At 34.5% G+C, this 17056-nt stretch overlaps 1 protein-coding gene across 1 annotated transcript in view; it reads left to right on the top strand.

Moving 5' to 3' along the window:
• The first annotated feature begins 1537 nt into the window (after positions 1–1537).
• spt4 (Transcription elongation factor subunit spt4) overlaps positions 1538–17056 on the top strand; it is a 124331-nt gene continuing 108812 nt past the window's right edge. Inside the window, exon 1 of the mRNA XM_035353763.2 lies at positions 1538–1706. Coding sequence (XP_035209654.1) covers positions 1638–1706 — 69 coding nt within the window. The 5' untranslated portion in view covers positions 1538–1637. The remainder of the gene's footprint in view (positions 1707–17056) is intronic.

The raw sequence follows: 17056 nt of genomic DNA, 5'->3' as shown, positions 1-17056 counted from the left end.
TTTATATAATCAAATAATCTATTTGGCCCATTATTTAATGAAATTAAATCTATTAATTATAATACGAGAATTAAACTATTTATCACAAATTACCCGAAAATTGAACACAATATATGCTGTTTACAAATAATCTTTATTTATTTCATATTTAAAGGAGCCAAATTGTCGCCACCAAGGCTGCTGCTCTCGGAAGAATATCTCTCGTTTTTTTTTGTTTCTGTTTCGTAGCAGATTCACTTTGGAAGCACCAAGGCCAACTTTATAGTTCAGTGGCCTTGGAGGTATTACCAAGGCCACTGAACCTCCTTGGAAACCTTGGGAAGGAGGTTAGAATAGAAGGAGGGAGGGTTCGCAGTTTCCTCCACTATCGGGGAATGAAACTCCGCCGAACAAGCGGCGTCCATGTTTGTGACTTCAAAACATTGCATTACGGCAGTGACATGTACGTGTTTCTAAGCTGTTCCGTGCATTTATTTTCCAGTAAAAATATGTTAAATTTATAATGAAATCCCTTGATATTGTTGAATTTTTGTTTTAAAGTAATAAAGATGATATCCATAATTTACTATGTACAGCAAATTATTAAGAAATAGTTCGAAATCTAAATGCATGCGCATAACATTAAAGCCTTTAAAAAATGATGTTTCTGCATATTTCACGGATTTGCTTAGGTTAGAAAATAAATCTTAATAAAATAAAACAGATTTATGTGAATTCATTGATTTCAGTTTATGCGCATTTCATATTTATTAATCTCAAAGAAACTGCCTTTAAATAAGTTGAATTACAGAAATACACCTATATAAGTTTTTGGATACATCTTTCCACATGTTCAATTGTGTAAATATTTTACTTAATTTTATCACTATACTGCCCAGAAATTTGTAAGTTTATGCAAAAAATTTTTAACAACAGAACAGTTTATCTTAACTTAAATGAATAATAATTAATATATAAAGAAAAGCATTGCTTCCTTTACAATTAATAAAAATAGTAACAATTGATTTCTTACTTTTCATGAAAGTTATAAAACGAATTAACTAAAACGTTAAAATTATACAATTTAAATCCTACCATATAGCATTGTATCTTAAGGAACGAAGATACCAGCTATAAACAGAAACATTAAAATGTATTTAATATAATTTGATTATAGTTATATTAAATAACCTATTTTAAGTCCTTTTTTTTCACATTTGGAAAGAAAACCACATGACATTGTGATATTTTTTGACATAGTTGTCATATTACATAAAAAAAGAAAATTAATACTTACGTGTGAAAAATAATGCCCGGAATTTTTTTCGAGAATCTATTTGTGCATCCATATGCAATACAAGCTGACATGCTTCAAAAAGAAAAGAAAAAAATGTTGCAATGACAGCCTTCCTTGCACAAGTCACGGTGATAACAGGAAGATGGCCGCCAAGCTTCACCGTTTGAGTTGAACCTTCCCTCCTTCTATTCTAACCTCCTTGTTGGAAACACCCTGAAACTTGATTTTCGCCAATTGGGGTAGAAAGACTTAGTGGGTGCAAAACAGGACATCTGTCTGACTTTAATGTGGTAACCTGGTGCTGTTTACTCGTCTCGTGTTTTGAGATTTGTGTCATTTACTTGCGAGTGCTACTATTAAAATGTCGTTAGAAAGTATTCCCAAAGATCTGAGAAATTTGCGTGCGTGTCTATTATGCTCGATGATAAAGGTATCTTCTAATTTCTATATTTTTCGAAACTGTTTATGAATAAAATGCTCCGATTGAAAACTGTGAACGTTCTGGAATTCTAATGTCGTATGCAGTTATTAAAAATGGCTAAATATTTTTCTTAGTATGTTTGAATAATTTTCATTTAGTATTTGAAGAGGTTTTAGTGTTACATAAAATATTATAGTTTTAGAAAACGAATATTATTTGATCGAAGTTGCGTGTAGTTTTGTTGATGTGCTTAATGATATATAAGATTATGCAATTATTATATTATAAAAAGTGTAGCTAAATAAGAGTTTTGTAGAAAAGAACATACCACATAAATTCTGTACTATTTTAATACCTATAATGTCATTTTTTGTAGCTCATAGCTGTGCAACAGTCAGGTGTCAGATATGGCTAAAATTCCATAAGCGGGGTAAGTTGGCGCCAAACTATTTTGGCCTTCAAAATTTGGCGAATTTTTTTAGGCGCCTTAAAACTTTTAAGTTTTGCAGTAGTGAAACGCCGTTATTTTATGTAAACAGTAAAATGAGATAATAAAATACTAGATGAGTAAAACAAAGTCCAACAGCTTTGCAAGTAAAAGCATAGTCATATATATATGTAATTCATCATAAAATAGTAGAATTAACAGTTCTTGTAAATAATTATTGAGTAAATAAATGTATACACTTATCAGATCAGAGCACTCTGAAGTCAGTTTTAAATGTAAACAGAGTACCAAATTATGCATATTCAGCATCATAAACTAACTAAAATATTCAAGTTACTATCGTTGTGGAATTCAACACACTAAACAACTTTTGTTCAAAGCTTTAAATGTTCCACAACTTTCGATTGCCATATGCAAGAAACAAAACTAAAAAAAAAAAAAAAAAAAAAAAATTAAATGAAAACATTCATAAATTATAAACTTCATGCCATATGAAATCTAACATTCCAACCAACAAATCTAACATTCCAAACCAACAACAACTTAACCTTCTGCAAATATTTATATAAATATAATATTAAACATATATATAACAATAATATTAAACAGTAAAACTTTTAAAAACAAACACAGTATTTCAAAATTAAATTTTAAAAAAAAATCTGGCTACACTAAATTTGCGCTCTTACAATTACCGTAAAGCTCTAGGTTTGCCACAACGAAACATACAGCCGGAAACCACAACCAAATTAAAATCGCGCCAAATAAACTCTCGCAGAGCTTGGCTCTCACCCCGATTATGGAATTTTAACCAATAAGGTGGTAAGTCATGAATATAATACAGAATGAAGTTTATGTTATATATTTTCTAAGGAATGGTTTTATGGCATTTGGAAAACGTATTAACGCAGGGTATTTTCTATTTTGAATGCCAAACGTTAAATTGGTTGGCATTCAACATATGTGTTATCTGTGCCATGAAAATGTGCAGAAATTACCAAGAAATTTTCTTCATATAGTTTAAAATAATAGCTTTCGAATGTTAGCATAACTTATGATTACTGTGCTCTGCAGTTTATTCATGTATAAGGAAATTTTGAAAAATTTTAATATTGTAATTATTTTGTGCAACTGAAGGCTGATATTAACAAAGTTGTAAATGAATATAGGTTTCGATGAGTAATACTAATATAATTTTCGCAAAAACTGTAATCCTTCCACATTTTAAGTATAATATTAAAGTATCCACATAATTAAATATAATTTTTGAAAAAACTGTAATCCTTCCACATTTCAAGCAGTCTGTGTATTTGTTTATTTATATTTTAGGTTAATGGGCTTATGGTATACAACATGTTAGGTTAACATGCTTTTGGTATATAAGTAGCTAGGTAGGTATGGCATGTTCTACCCTTCTCGCAAGGCCAAGCTCGCCCTATCCTTTTTTTAGACTGGCCACAAAAGAAAAACATATAGAACAAAACAACATGAATGAACGAAGTCTCCAGCAGCAGCCATATTAGGTGTTCTTTGTTATTGGTCTATTCTAATTGCTACCAGGTTTTTATAAATTCTTTCTATAATATCTTTTGGTGCCCACCAGCGGCCGAGCGGTAAAGTCGCTGAACACTGGTAGTTTGGTCCGAGGTTCGAATCCTGCGAATGGGCTGGCTGCATGAGTGTTTTCGTGGTTTTCCCCTTGTGTAACGTGTATACGAGCCAGTTTCCCTTAGAAAGTCCTCCACGAAGGCATCCCTCCCCTTAGGCAGATAGCCCTAGTGTGCTTTGCCTTAATTAAATACACCACACCACACCTATGATATCTTTTGGTATGTTTTCTGCTTCATTTCTGGTATAAACTAGGTCCTTAAAGTCCATCTTGTCATTTCTAAAGTCTTTTGTTAATTTACATTCTTCCACATATTGCATGCTATTTCCCAGATTTCTGCATAGTACACAGTTTGTTTTTTGTTGAATTTTAAATCTCCTTAGGTAAGCCGGGAATCTACCGTGATCTGAAAAAGTTCTTTATCAGTTATGGTTTTCATTGTTTTCTGAGATTTCAATGTTTTCTAAGTAGTACTTTGTATGTTCTGAATATCTGAATTTTTTATTCCATTATTTTTATATATATTTAGATCCATTTTCCTGTAAAACTGGATATTACAGTCCAGTTTTCAAAAGTAACCAAATCAGTTGTTTTTGCGCATTTTAGAAAATCGCCAATTCATCATATCGCCATATTAGATGGTTGTGAGTTTGAATTAATTCTGTAAACATGCGGAACTACTCTGATATGCGCCCTCAAGTCGCCAAATATTTTTGGCGAGAAACTTCACGCTGCCATATTACTATCTACATTTTTTGTCAACATTTCGAACTTTAAGCCTAAAATGTCTCCAAAAACACGGTTTTCGCACATGTAAAAACTACGTTTTGAACATGCGATTTAAGCTAAAAATCCGAAACAAAAACAAAAAATTTAGATAGCAAAAACGTAAAGTTTCTAACCAAAAATATTTGACAAGAATCCATGTACACAGCGACATGTTTTAACTTAAAAAAACACCTACGAATGGCACACTGTAGGCAACGAACGAATCTACGAATTACGCACACCTCGCTTTAATAAATTAACATAACAACAATAAATTTCAAAGAATACCATGTACACAGCATTCTGTTTCAACTTAAAAAAACATCTACGAATTGCACAATCTACACTAAAAACAAATCAAGAAAATAAACTAAAATAAATTTCAGGCAATTCAAAAAACAACAATAAAAACGGAAATTCATACAAAAAACAATGAATATAACATTCTACAAAATAAAAACAATAAAATAAAATACACTTACCATAATGAAAGCTTCTTTTAAAAGCAGAAATATCTTTCCCCCCTATCTTCTCAGATACAGAGCATACAAAGTCCAAAATACGTTCGTTAATAAAATTTCGGCAGTCACACAACGTCTGTGAAGAAAACTTCCACGATTTTGCTATATCACATACCTTCCTACGATTCAAAATTTCGAAAGTAACAATAAAATCTTCCTCCAACGTTAACTTGCTACACGAAAACCAAGATCCAAACCTTAAACTCCGCTGACACCCACATACTTTATTAGCAACAATTTTACTGCAAACCCACACAAGTCTATCAGAAACACCATTTTTCGTCGGAGTTCTCATATCAGCTCCGCATTTTGGACACGTCAAACTCTGTTTTAAAAGTCCCGACTCCCACAGAAATTCCAAAAATACACTACGATCCCCATAAATACATCCATGAACAAAAGACTCGTTAACAACTCCAACATCATACCTTTTCATACTAAATTTACTCTGCACACAATCTAAAATACGCGGCTGAAACCTTCCCACCACGTCTTTCATCGCAACATAGGCCATTTCAAAAACACACACGACACGAACCAACTAGCAATTAAACTACTCCACCAAAAGATTTTTCAACGTCGACATGGTTGCCATACAACACGCAATCGCGCCAAAAACCAGCGCAAAACGCATATCGCCACATTTGGTGAAATTAAGGCATTTACCAAAGTTGTACCAAACATGCAAAAAAAAAAAAAAAAAAAAGATCATGTAAATATGCAAAAATATCTAAAACAGGACTTCAAGAAAAAGGGGGTGCAGAATCACTCACTGCTTGACTTGTTTTTAAGAATTACATATGCTCGATATTCATGTACATATTGACCGATTTTCACTCCCAAAAAAAAAAAAAAAAAAAAAATCCCAGAATTGCATAAAATTGGTATTATGCACTCCCTTGACTTTATCCATGTACACATTGACCCATTTTCACATGGGTACTTTATCTAAAGTATTTGAAAGTTAATAACTATGTAATTTTATGAGACCAACAAAATAAAGACTTTTCATAATATTTAACTCCATTTTTAAGACAGTAGCAAAAGGGTGTAAAATGTTTTATAACAAAATTAAAAACTGCAATAAACAATAGGAAAGCATTTATTCAAATATGAGCGAAAACAAACAAACAAACAAAAAAAAAAAAAAAAAAAAAGCTTTAAGCTAAATCTCTTCAACCTGTGGCCTCCTGTAAGTATTTTAGTTGCCCCACATTTGAATTTGAAGAAAAATTGAAGAACGTTAAGAAATTTTTATTTCAAGAAAAATTGCCTTGTTAGCTTTTTGTCGTAAAATTTTTTTTTTTTTTTTTTTTCTCGTATTCTTGATATTTAAAACATTTTATGGTACAACTCTAATATACGCCCTAATTTCACCAAATGTGGCGATATGTGTTCTGTGCTGGTTTTTGGCGCGATTGCGTGTTCTATGGCAACCCTGTTGACGTTGAAAAATCTTTCGCTGGAGCTCGTTGATTCGCCTCTGTGTCTGAGAAGATGGGAGGGAAACATAAAATGGTAGTTGTTGAATTGGAAGTTCAGCAAAAGGAAATATCATTGTGGCTATCCTGTTGAGGGGTAGTGGGTATTTGGAAGTGTGGAAAGAGGGTCTGGGAGATTATTTTTAATGTCAGTGCATGATAGAAGTAGGGATTTGTGATTTTATTTATTTGTGAACCATAGTATAAATTTTCTGGATAGTGTGTCTGGCTGTCATGTAAATACGATAGTGATTACGTGGCGGCATGTTAAAGACGGTATGAAATTTATATTTCTGCTATTCGAAAACGCATTAATTCATGGTAAGTGCATTTTATTTTATTCTTGTTCTTATTTTGTAGAATGTTATGTTCTTTAGTATGAATTTCTGTCGTTATTGTTGTTTTTTTAAATTGTTTGAAATTTATTTTAGTTTATTTTGTTGTTTAGTGTCTAGACTGTGCAATTCGTAGATGTTTTTTAAAGTTGAAACAGAATGCTGTGTACATGGTATTACCGTAATTTCGCGCGTATAGTCCGCGGACTATCTGTGTTTAAAATGCGAATTTTTGAAGCTGCGGACTATCCACCAGTGCGGATAATACGCTGGTTGTTCACGGTTAAAATCGTTGAAATTTAAAAAACACGCTGTCGTGAACTGCTGATGATCAAATATAAAAAAGCGCGAGATTCCAAGAAAACATTCGTATGTATCGTATCGATAGTAAACCATAGAGCATAGTGCAGAACGAATGAGTAGTAGCAAGTAGAGCTCCTAAAATCCAGGTTGGCGCATCAAGCGATGCCGAGATATGAGCCAAAGAAAGTGTTGTATGAGCACTCACTTAGCGCAACCAGAGTGTTGTATCCCAGTATCCTTCGCACTGCTTTAGCGCAACTGCCGAGAGGGGAAAAAGTAATTGATGCGTCAACTCGGTTTTTAGGAGCCATAGTAGCAAGTACCTGGAGTACGAAAAAATAAATTCGTAATTAAGGTTAAGTTATAATATGAAAAAAAAAAAAGCGTGATTCGTTTACTTATAGCGTGGTTTGGCAACACCGAGTGAGTGGGGTCGAAGGTCACATTTCATTACCACTTATCACGAATATAGCACGTTGCACAGTATTTTGTTTTCGTATTTTGTCTTTCATCTTCGATAACGTTGATGAAACATCGCCGGAGTTTTACTGCTGAGTTAAACTCAAGGTAGTTGACAAAGATGGAAATAGAGAAGCGGGCCGTTATTGGTTTAATCCTAGTATTCGGTGCACGCGGGATTTGGCTACTTTTGGCGACTTTATGATGAGCAGTGAAAACGGGACATATACGATGAGTAGTTAACGGGTCATTCAAAGAAAATATATAGTTAAACATAGTATATAGTATATATATTATGTGTGTATATACATATACTATGTGTGTATACTATATATATAGACGTTCTTTGGATAATTTTTGGTGTTGGCGATAATTTTTAAAGTCGCGCTAAGGCTGCATCGTATACTAGGATTTTACCCCGTTATTTTGAAGTGGACGAGAATGCAGTGAGAAATTGGTGCAAACAAAAGGATGTGTTTAGAAAGCATGGGAATATTGCCGTATTAAAAAAACGTAATTTCGGACGTATAGTCTGCGGACTATCTGATGATTTTTGAAATTTTTTTTATATAAAATCGTGTCTGCAGACTATACGATGGTGCGGACTATACGTGCGAAATTACGGTATTTGAAATTTATTGCTGTTACGTTATTTTATTAAAGCGAGGAGTGCGTAGATCGTAGATTCCTTCCTTGCCTAAATTGTGCAATTCGTAGAATTTTTTTAAAATTTTAAACAGTGTACATGGTATTCTTTGAAATTTATTGTTGTTATGTTAATTTATTAAAGCGAGGTCTGCGTAGTTTGTAGATTCGTTCGTTGCCTACATTGTGCAATTCGTAGATGTTTTTTTAAGTTAAAACATGTCGCTGTGTACATGGATTCTTGTCAAATATTTTTGGTTAGAAACTTTACGTTTTTGCTATCTAAATTTTTTGTTTTTGTTTCAGATTTTTAGCTAAATTGTGTGTTCAAAACGTAGTTTTTGCATGTGCGAAAACCGCGTTTTTGGAGACATTTTAGGCTAAAAGTTCAAAATGTAGACAAAAAATTAGTAATGTGGCAGCGTGATTTGGCGAGAAATTTGGCGACTTGAGGGCGCATATCAGAGTAGTTCCCATTTTATTGACATGCCTGGTATATGTGTTTTAAAATTTTCTGAAAATGATGAATTTTTCAAAAATTCCACTTTATTTTATGTAATATGTGTTCCACCTGAACTTCAATTAGAATTTATAGATTTACAGTGTGACTCTGCAGTAAAATGCAAGTTTCTTGAAAATCCTACATTAATTGATTTTTATTCAAAGTACTTGGCCGAAGACAAGTATCTAGGAATTCGTAAACATGCACTGTACATGTCTTGCATCTTTGGTAGTATCTACATACGTGAACAGCCTTTTTGTAAAATGAAAAACAAGAACACGGCTGACAGACAGACATTTGAGGAAACTTTACGACACAGATGAAACTGGATATTGAAGCTTTAATCAAGCAAAAGCAATGTCAAATTTCACATTAAAACTAAAGTAACTACCATCTCCTGCCAGTAAAACTTTTTAATTCGATTTCCATTTGACTTTTTGGAACCAATGTTTATATATATACAAATCTGTAACACTATCTCTTTGCTTAGAATCAATTGTAGTCTTGCAAAACAAACCTCCCTTTTTTATACAGTACAAAGTCCATAATCCAGACTCATCGGGACTTCCGCGATTCCAGATTAGGGGTTTTTCTGGATTATAGATCACAGTTTAAATCTGGTAAGATGGCATGCAGAAATTATACAATTAAAAATATGAAATCGTAATTTATGAAATAAAGAACAATTATGATCTAAAGCATATCAAAATTTACAAAAAAGGTTTAATATTTATTTGTTTACTTTATTAAAAAATTTTTTTCAATGTAAGTTGTTTAAGATGCTTCCACAAAAAATTCAAAAAGTTCCTTTTTCTTGTGTCATATATAGTGGACTTTCCAATGCCATACTTCTTGCATAATTTTGAGACGGATAGGCTTTTATCCATTTTTTGCAGCTATTCCACTTTTTGTTTAATGGACATTAAAACATGCTTTTGCTTTGTAGATCCTTTGGCAGCTCCTGAATTGGAAACTCTTTTTGACATAATCAGAAGTTCAAGCTTAAGTTTTATAAAATTGTTCTAACAGTCTGCAAAAAATAATAAGCTGGATCCAGTTAGAAGATTAAGGAACAGTGCAATCTGCAACATTAACTGAAATGCCTTAGCTAATTTTAGCCTAGCTTATAACGTCCGTTATACATTAGATGCGTATGCGTAAACGCAGTGCGTTTAGTTAGACATAGAAATGTTAGACATAGCACACATAGGAATGCAAAACATCATTTCTACATCTTCTGGTAGGTCTTGGGAGATTACTTTATTAATGATCAGGTTCCAGAGCAGCGGCGAGCTTCATGACCTCTGTGGACATCCTCTATATAGATGTAATTATACTGGATTATAGTCCATAGAAAATATAATTTTCCTTTCACTAAAATAACTTTTCAATAATTTATAAGGGTCACCCGGAGAGTCTATCTTTTTCAGGGTATCGAAAATAGATAGCCAACTAACAGTGTCAAATGCTCTTTTTATGTCAAAGGAAATTGCAGCGATGCAATATTCTTTTTTTTTTTTTTTTTTGTTCTTAACATGCTTATGATATACAGCATTTATTAAAACCAGTTTCATTAGAATTTCAATGAAAACTCAGAATATGTGAGACCTTTATTCCCAGGAAGCGAAAGACTGAGATTATTATGATTTGCAAGCTATGTGTTTTTCTTAGAATAAACTTACAGGCAAAAACAAAAAGGAAGTAAGACCTTTCAAAACTACAGGTGACTCAAATAAAGGGCTCTCAAAAGCCCCATATAATGTGTAAAAATTGATGGGTATATTTATGGGTACCCCTTGACGAAAATTGGCCATACATGGATAAAGCCAAAATAACAAGACGAAGAATTGCACAAACTCGGTATCCATGCACGCATCGACCTAATTTCCCTTAAAAAAACATTCCAGAATTGCACAAACTTGGCATTACACATGCCATTTATCCATGTGCACGTCGACCTATTTTTCACTTAAAAAAACATCAGAGAATTGAGCAAACTAGGTATTGTGCACTCCCTTGACTTTGTCCATGTATACATCGAACTATATTCACATATAAAGTTAAAGGAGCAGCAAAGAAAAACATATGTAATCTCAATAAACTACATTTTAAATCAAACAATGAAATAATATAAAAAAGGAAATTCATCTTTGCATTACACAACGGCAATATCCACTTAACTTATTTACAAATTAATGTGTCTTCAGTCAAACAAAATTCCTTAACAGCATCCAAAAACTTCCTAAAATTATCTGAACTAGAATCTGTGTACTGGCGTCGCCACATAAATTCACAAAATGAGAGTAAAAAATATCCTCTGTAGCACAGTTATAGTTCGACCATATGTATTTCCTTCCTCCAAACAGGACACTCAATAATGGCTACTAAGTAAACTTTCATTTACACGCCAGTCAAGTAATGCTCTTTTTCCCTTTCTTTCCAAATCGTACAGAAACTTATAATTAATCTTACCACATTCAGCCATTTTACCATCTGAACCAGAAAACGAGCAATTTACTTCCTAACCAGCATACACGACAAGCCCTTACAAATTCACCACAATCATGCAACATATTACGTCATAATAGGCTTTACATAACAGTCAATTATTCAGGCTGCCATAAATAAACCAACACTTGGCGATAAATGAAACAACAACTTCGTGATAATACAAGGGGTACCCTTCTCTCTACTCTAACAAAATTAATGAATTAATTTAATACCAAATAGTGATACAGTACAAAGTCCGAAATTTGGATGTCCAATATCCGGAATGATCTAAAATCTGGACCTAAAAGCCACAAACGTTTTTTTGTATGCTTTAGCCATGCGCATGTGGTGATGGCGATAAGGAGCGCGCCTTGCGCCCTCCGATAAGTGTGGCAACCCTAGAGGAGAAGTTTTTCTTACGAGTAGCGAGCAGAGCGAAACAGGCAGGCTGTCGGGCAGTGTGCGCGAAGTTCCTAAATAAAGCTTAATTTTTATTGTGCACTATGTCTTGTTAATATTATATTAATGCAGTAAGAACATAATCCGTGATATGGAATTCGAGGATTGGTGGTAAAAACATAACAGGAAATCACTATAATGGTAACCCGGACTGTGTTAAATCGTATGAACAGTTCTCAAGCACTTTCGGTTTTGACTACAAGCCATCACTCAAGATCTCCAAACCAGAAGTAATGGATTACATCGGTTTTCGTCCTCCGGATCACAGATGAGTAGTAATTATAGATCATTTTATAATTCTATTTACTACTTATCATTTAATTTAATTTTCTTTAGTTAAATTTTTGCTTTTATTTTGGCTTAAAAACCTTGCACAACGTCTGATGTTCATGCCGTCCAAATTCCGGTTTATAACCGATCAGACCCATCTTTATGGTTTATTATGTGTGAAAGTACCTTTGCTCTTGCCACCCCCAAACCTATCACAGAATCCATTACTAAATATAATTATATAGTTGCTCATCTTCCTCCAGATACTGCATCAATAGTACGGGATTTACTTATGAAACCGGACCCTATTGATCCATATACAAAGCTCAAAACTGAGTTAATAAATCGTTCAGGAGAATCTTCTCAGCAAGAAATTCGCCAATTATTATCTGGAGAAGAATTAGACTCTCAAAAACCTTCCGATTTGCTTAGAAATATGAAACGTCGAGCAGAATCTTTAAATGTTCCTGATAACTTAATGTTAGAATTATTCCTTCAACGTTTGCCTTCGACTGTTCAGTCTATTTTGGCAGCGGTTTCCAATTTAACTGTAGATAAAGCTGCAGAAATTGCCGACAGAATTTTAGAAGTAAATCCAACCCCAGGGACTTGTGCCGTTTCTCGCACAGTCGATCAGTCTCTTGAGGATAAATTATTTAAACAAATAGAAAAATTAAACAAACGTATTGATCGCATTTCTCTTTCTCGTGGTCGCTCGCCAAATCGCGGAGATCGCAATAAGGAAAGAAGCAATTCCAAAAGGAGAGATTATTCTGTTTGCTGGTATCATAGACGTTTTGGGAAAAAGTGTAGAGATGACAAATGTACAAAACCTTGTTCATGGCAGGGAAACGAAACCAGCAAAGAATAGAGGCGACTTATTCTTTGCCTCAAGTTTCACGTCGCCTGTTCGTTCGTGACCGTAGAACAAACCTTTCATTCTTGGTCGATACTGGCTCTGACGTGTCCTTACTTCCAGCAAATAATTCTCAAAAACGGAATTCGTCCCAACAAACACTTTTCGCTGCTAATTCTACTATTCATGTTTATGGTCAAAAAACACTTTCTTTGGATTTCAAATTAAGACGACAGTTTACATGGACTTTTCTTATAGCAAATGTTAGTACACCCATTCTTGGAGCAGATTTTCTCCATTTCTTTGAATTGGTGCCTGATCTCAGAAACAAATGTCTCAAAGATTTAAAAACGCATTTTAAAACCGTCGGTTGCGTGAAAAATGCAAGCATTTATTCAGTAAAAACTGTATTTAGTGATACACCATATCACAAAATTTTAAAAGAATTTCCTTCAGTTACTAGATTACCAGATCCTAACCAACCTGTTAAACATAACACCGTTCATTATATCATAACTAAAGGTCCACCTGTGGTTGCAAAACCTCGTCGGTTAGCTCCAGATCGCTTAAAAATAGCAAAACAAGAATTTCAAACTATGATGCAATTGGGGCATTTGAGACCTTCGAGCAGCAATTATGCATCCCCACTTCACATGGTTCCAAAAAAGGGAAGTCTGGAATGGAGACCTGTAGGAGATTATCGAGCATTGAACGCTCAAACGATAAAAGACAAATACCCTATTCCATGCTTAGCCGATTTTACTGCTGCATTGCACGGTACTAAAATTTTTAGTCATGTCGACCTGATTAAGGCATACCATCAAATACCAATTAACCCAGCCGACATCCACAAAACCGCCATATGCACACCATTCGGTTTATTCGAAAGTATCCGTATGCAATTCGGCTTATGCAATGCATCTGCGACTTTTCAACGTTTTATAGATGAAGTCACGCGGGATTTAGAAGGCGTTTACGCTTTTGTCGATGACTTGCTCATAGCCTCTAAAGATTCTGAGGAACATTGCAGGCATTTGAAAGCTTTATTTTCCAAACTTCAGGAATATGGACTTTGCATAAATGTTTCAAAATGCACCTTTGGTCAAACGTCTATTGATTTCTTAGGTTTTCACCTTAGTGAAAACGGAATTGAACCTCTTCCTGACAAAGTCAAATGTATTTTAGATTTTCCTCAACCTACCACTCTCACTCAGCTTCGCCGATTTTTAGGCATGTTTAACTTTTATAGATGTTTCACACCTAAAGCAGCACATATTCTTTCTTCTTTAATAAAATTGTTAGAAGGCTATATTAATAAAAAGAAATCTCGTTCTCATGTTCAGGATTCATCCCCACAATTAAATTGGAACGAGAATGCTGAACAAGCCTTTATTGCTGCCAAAAATGCCATTGCTCAGGCTACCCTTTTGAGACACCCTATTCCCGGAGCCCAGCTAAGCATCTGGGTAGATGCCTCAGACGTCGCAATCGGCGGCACACTTATGCAGTTGTCTCAACAAACATGGGAACCTATAGCATTTTTCTCTATGAAACTCAATAAAAGTCAACAGAAATGGTCCGCGTACGATAGGGAATTATTTTCTATTTATTCTGCAATTAAGAAATTCCGACACATGTTAGAGAGCAGAAATTTTATAATTTATACGGATCAAAAACCGTTAATATACGCTTTTAAACAGAACCCTCATAAATGTTCACCTCGACAATTGCGACATTTAGATTTTATTTCTCAGTACTCTACTGATATTAGGCATGTGCAAGGTTCAAAAAACGTCGTTGCTGACGCTCTTTCAAGAATCGAAATTGATTCCATAACAAAATCTCCATTTTTGGATTTTAAAAAATTTTCGGAAGCTCAACGGCATGATCCGGAGGTACAAAACCTTCTCAAAAACAACACATCATCTTTGAAACTGGAATTTAAACCGTGCCAATATTCTGATGGTAATATTCTTTGTGACATATCAACGGACATTCCTCGTCCATTTGTTCCGAATTCCTTTCGCAGACTCATCTTTAATCATCTGCATAATCTGTCACATCCAGGAATTGCAGCTAGTACGAAGCTTATTTGTTCTTGTTATGTATGGCCCGATATGAAACGTCATATCAAAAATTGGGTGAAATCCTGTGAATCTTGCCAAAAATCGAAAATTACTAGGCATACTAAAGCACCACTGGGCACATTCTCTCTTCCTGATGCACGTTTTTCAGAAATCCATATGGATATCGTCGGACCGTTACCTCCATCAGAAGGCAACGTGTACCTTTTGACTCTAATAGATAGATTCTCCAGATGGCCTGAAGCCATTCCCATCCCGGATATGAAAACGGAAACCATTTGCAGAGCCATCTTCAACTGTTGGATATCTCGTTTTGGCTGCCCATCGATCATAACAACAGACCAAGGTTCTCAAATGAGATCCGCACTTTTTGCAGAATTCACGCGCATTTTGGGTACGAACAGAATCACAACAACAGCCTATCATCCAATGTCAAACGGCATTGTTGAACGATTTCATCGACATTTAAAATCTTCTCTCAAGGCTCACAAGACCAATAACTGGACTGAAACACTACCAGTTGTTATGCTTGGTATTCGGACAGCCGTAAAGGAAGATCTACAGTCATCTTGTGCTGAACTGGTGTACGGCACAACTCTCAAGCTGCCTAGTGATATGATAACGTCATCTAAGATATCTCCGTATGACACACAATTTATCACGAATCTTAGGCATAGAATGCAACAATTGAATCCAATAGCAACATCTGCACATTGCCAAGAAAAATGTTACGTAAGTGCTACCTTAAAGTCGTGTACGCATGTATACTTACGTGTCGATCGAGTAAAGCCACCTCTGTGCCAACCATATACAGGTCCGCGTAAAGTCCTTTCTAGAACGGACAAAACTTTCACAATTGATGTTAACGGTCTGAAATCTACTGTGTCTATAGACCGTGTGAAACCAGCCTATTTGCTTTCGGACTCTAATTTGCCTGAACTGAAAACAAATAAAGACTTAAAGACAGTTCAGCAGAATAAATCTGCAAACGAACTCTCTAAGACACAAACTGTCACCAGATCGGGAAGACATGTTCACTTCCCTAAGAAACTTGCTTCTTACGTAACAATTTAAAACATTTCTTTTAAAATTCATATCTTAACATATTTCTTGTTATTTCATGTTTATTATATGTGTCAATACCTTGTTATATATTGAATTGCATTTTGATCTTTTCTAATTTTATATTCTAATTTTGTAATCATGTAAAAAATACCCGACAGTACGGATCCTCTAAGATAATTTCATAACCTTTGTCGTTCCTTTGAATAGTCATTAAAGGAACTGGGGGGAAACTCTGTGGTGATGGCGATAAGGAGCGCGCCTTGCGCCCTCCGATAAGTGTGGCAACCCTAGAGGAGAAGTTTTTCTTACGAGTAGCGAGCAGAGCGAAACAGGCAGGCTGTCGGGCAGTGTGCGCGAAGTTCCTAAATAAAGCTTAATTTTTATTGTGCACTATGTCTTGTTAATATTATATTAATGCAGTAAGAACATAATCTGTGATATGGAATTCGAGGATTGGTGGTAAAAACATAACCGGAATCCACCATACGCAATTGATTTTTCCTTCCTTAATAAAACATGTCGAGATTTCACGTGGACTTAAAAATTCCGATTCTTAATTTGACTTAGACACTAAATAAAATACCTCATTATGAAAAAACAATCATGTAAGCATAAATTTGTGAGATTAATAATTTGTCTCCGTAGCTGAGTATCTACTTGGCATACATCTGAAACTGAAACATTCACCTATTTTATATCCCTGAAGCTGACATGGCGAGTTTTTTTGAATTTTTTGTGGATTCCAACACCCCACTTGCACTGAATAACAGAAAAAGTGTTTGTTTTGCTAAAAGTGACAATCATGACAAAATGATGATTGAATGGGTCAAACAGCGTCCCAGTGAGAGCGTGCCATTGACGGGTCCAATGCCAATGGCTCGAGCCAAAATATTTCATGAAGAAATTAACTTAAACACTGAGTGCACGTATTTGAAAAGTTGGTTAACCAAATTAAAAAATCACCATCATATAAGACAAAAATTTCATTTGAAAAAGCTTCAGCTGATACTGAAGCTGCTGAACAAATGCAGATGAATTCATTGAACGCATTACTAGTGAACAAT

This window comes from Stegodyphus dumicola, chromosome 7, assembly GCF_044657685.1.
Source record: "Stegodyphus dumicola isolate Sdum_Otavi_A_Nest chromosome 7, ASM4465768v1".
Lineage (NCBI taxonomy): Eukaryota > Metazoa > Arthropoda > Arachnida > Araneae > Eresidae > Stegodyphus > Stegodyphus dumicola.
Note: the sequence above shows the minus strand (reverse complement) of the source record. Positions and strands in the feature narration are given on the sequence as shown.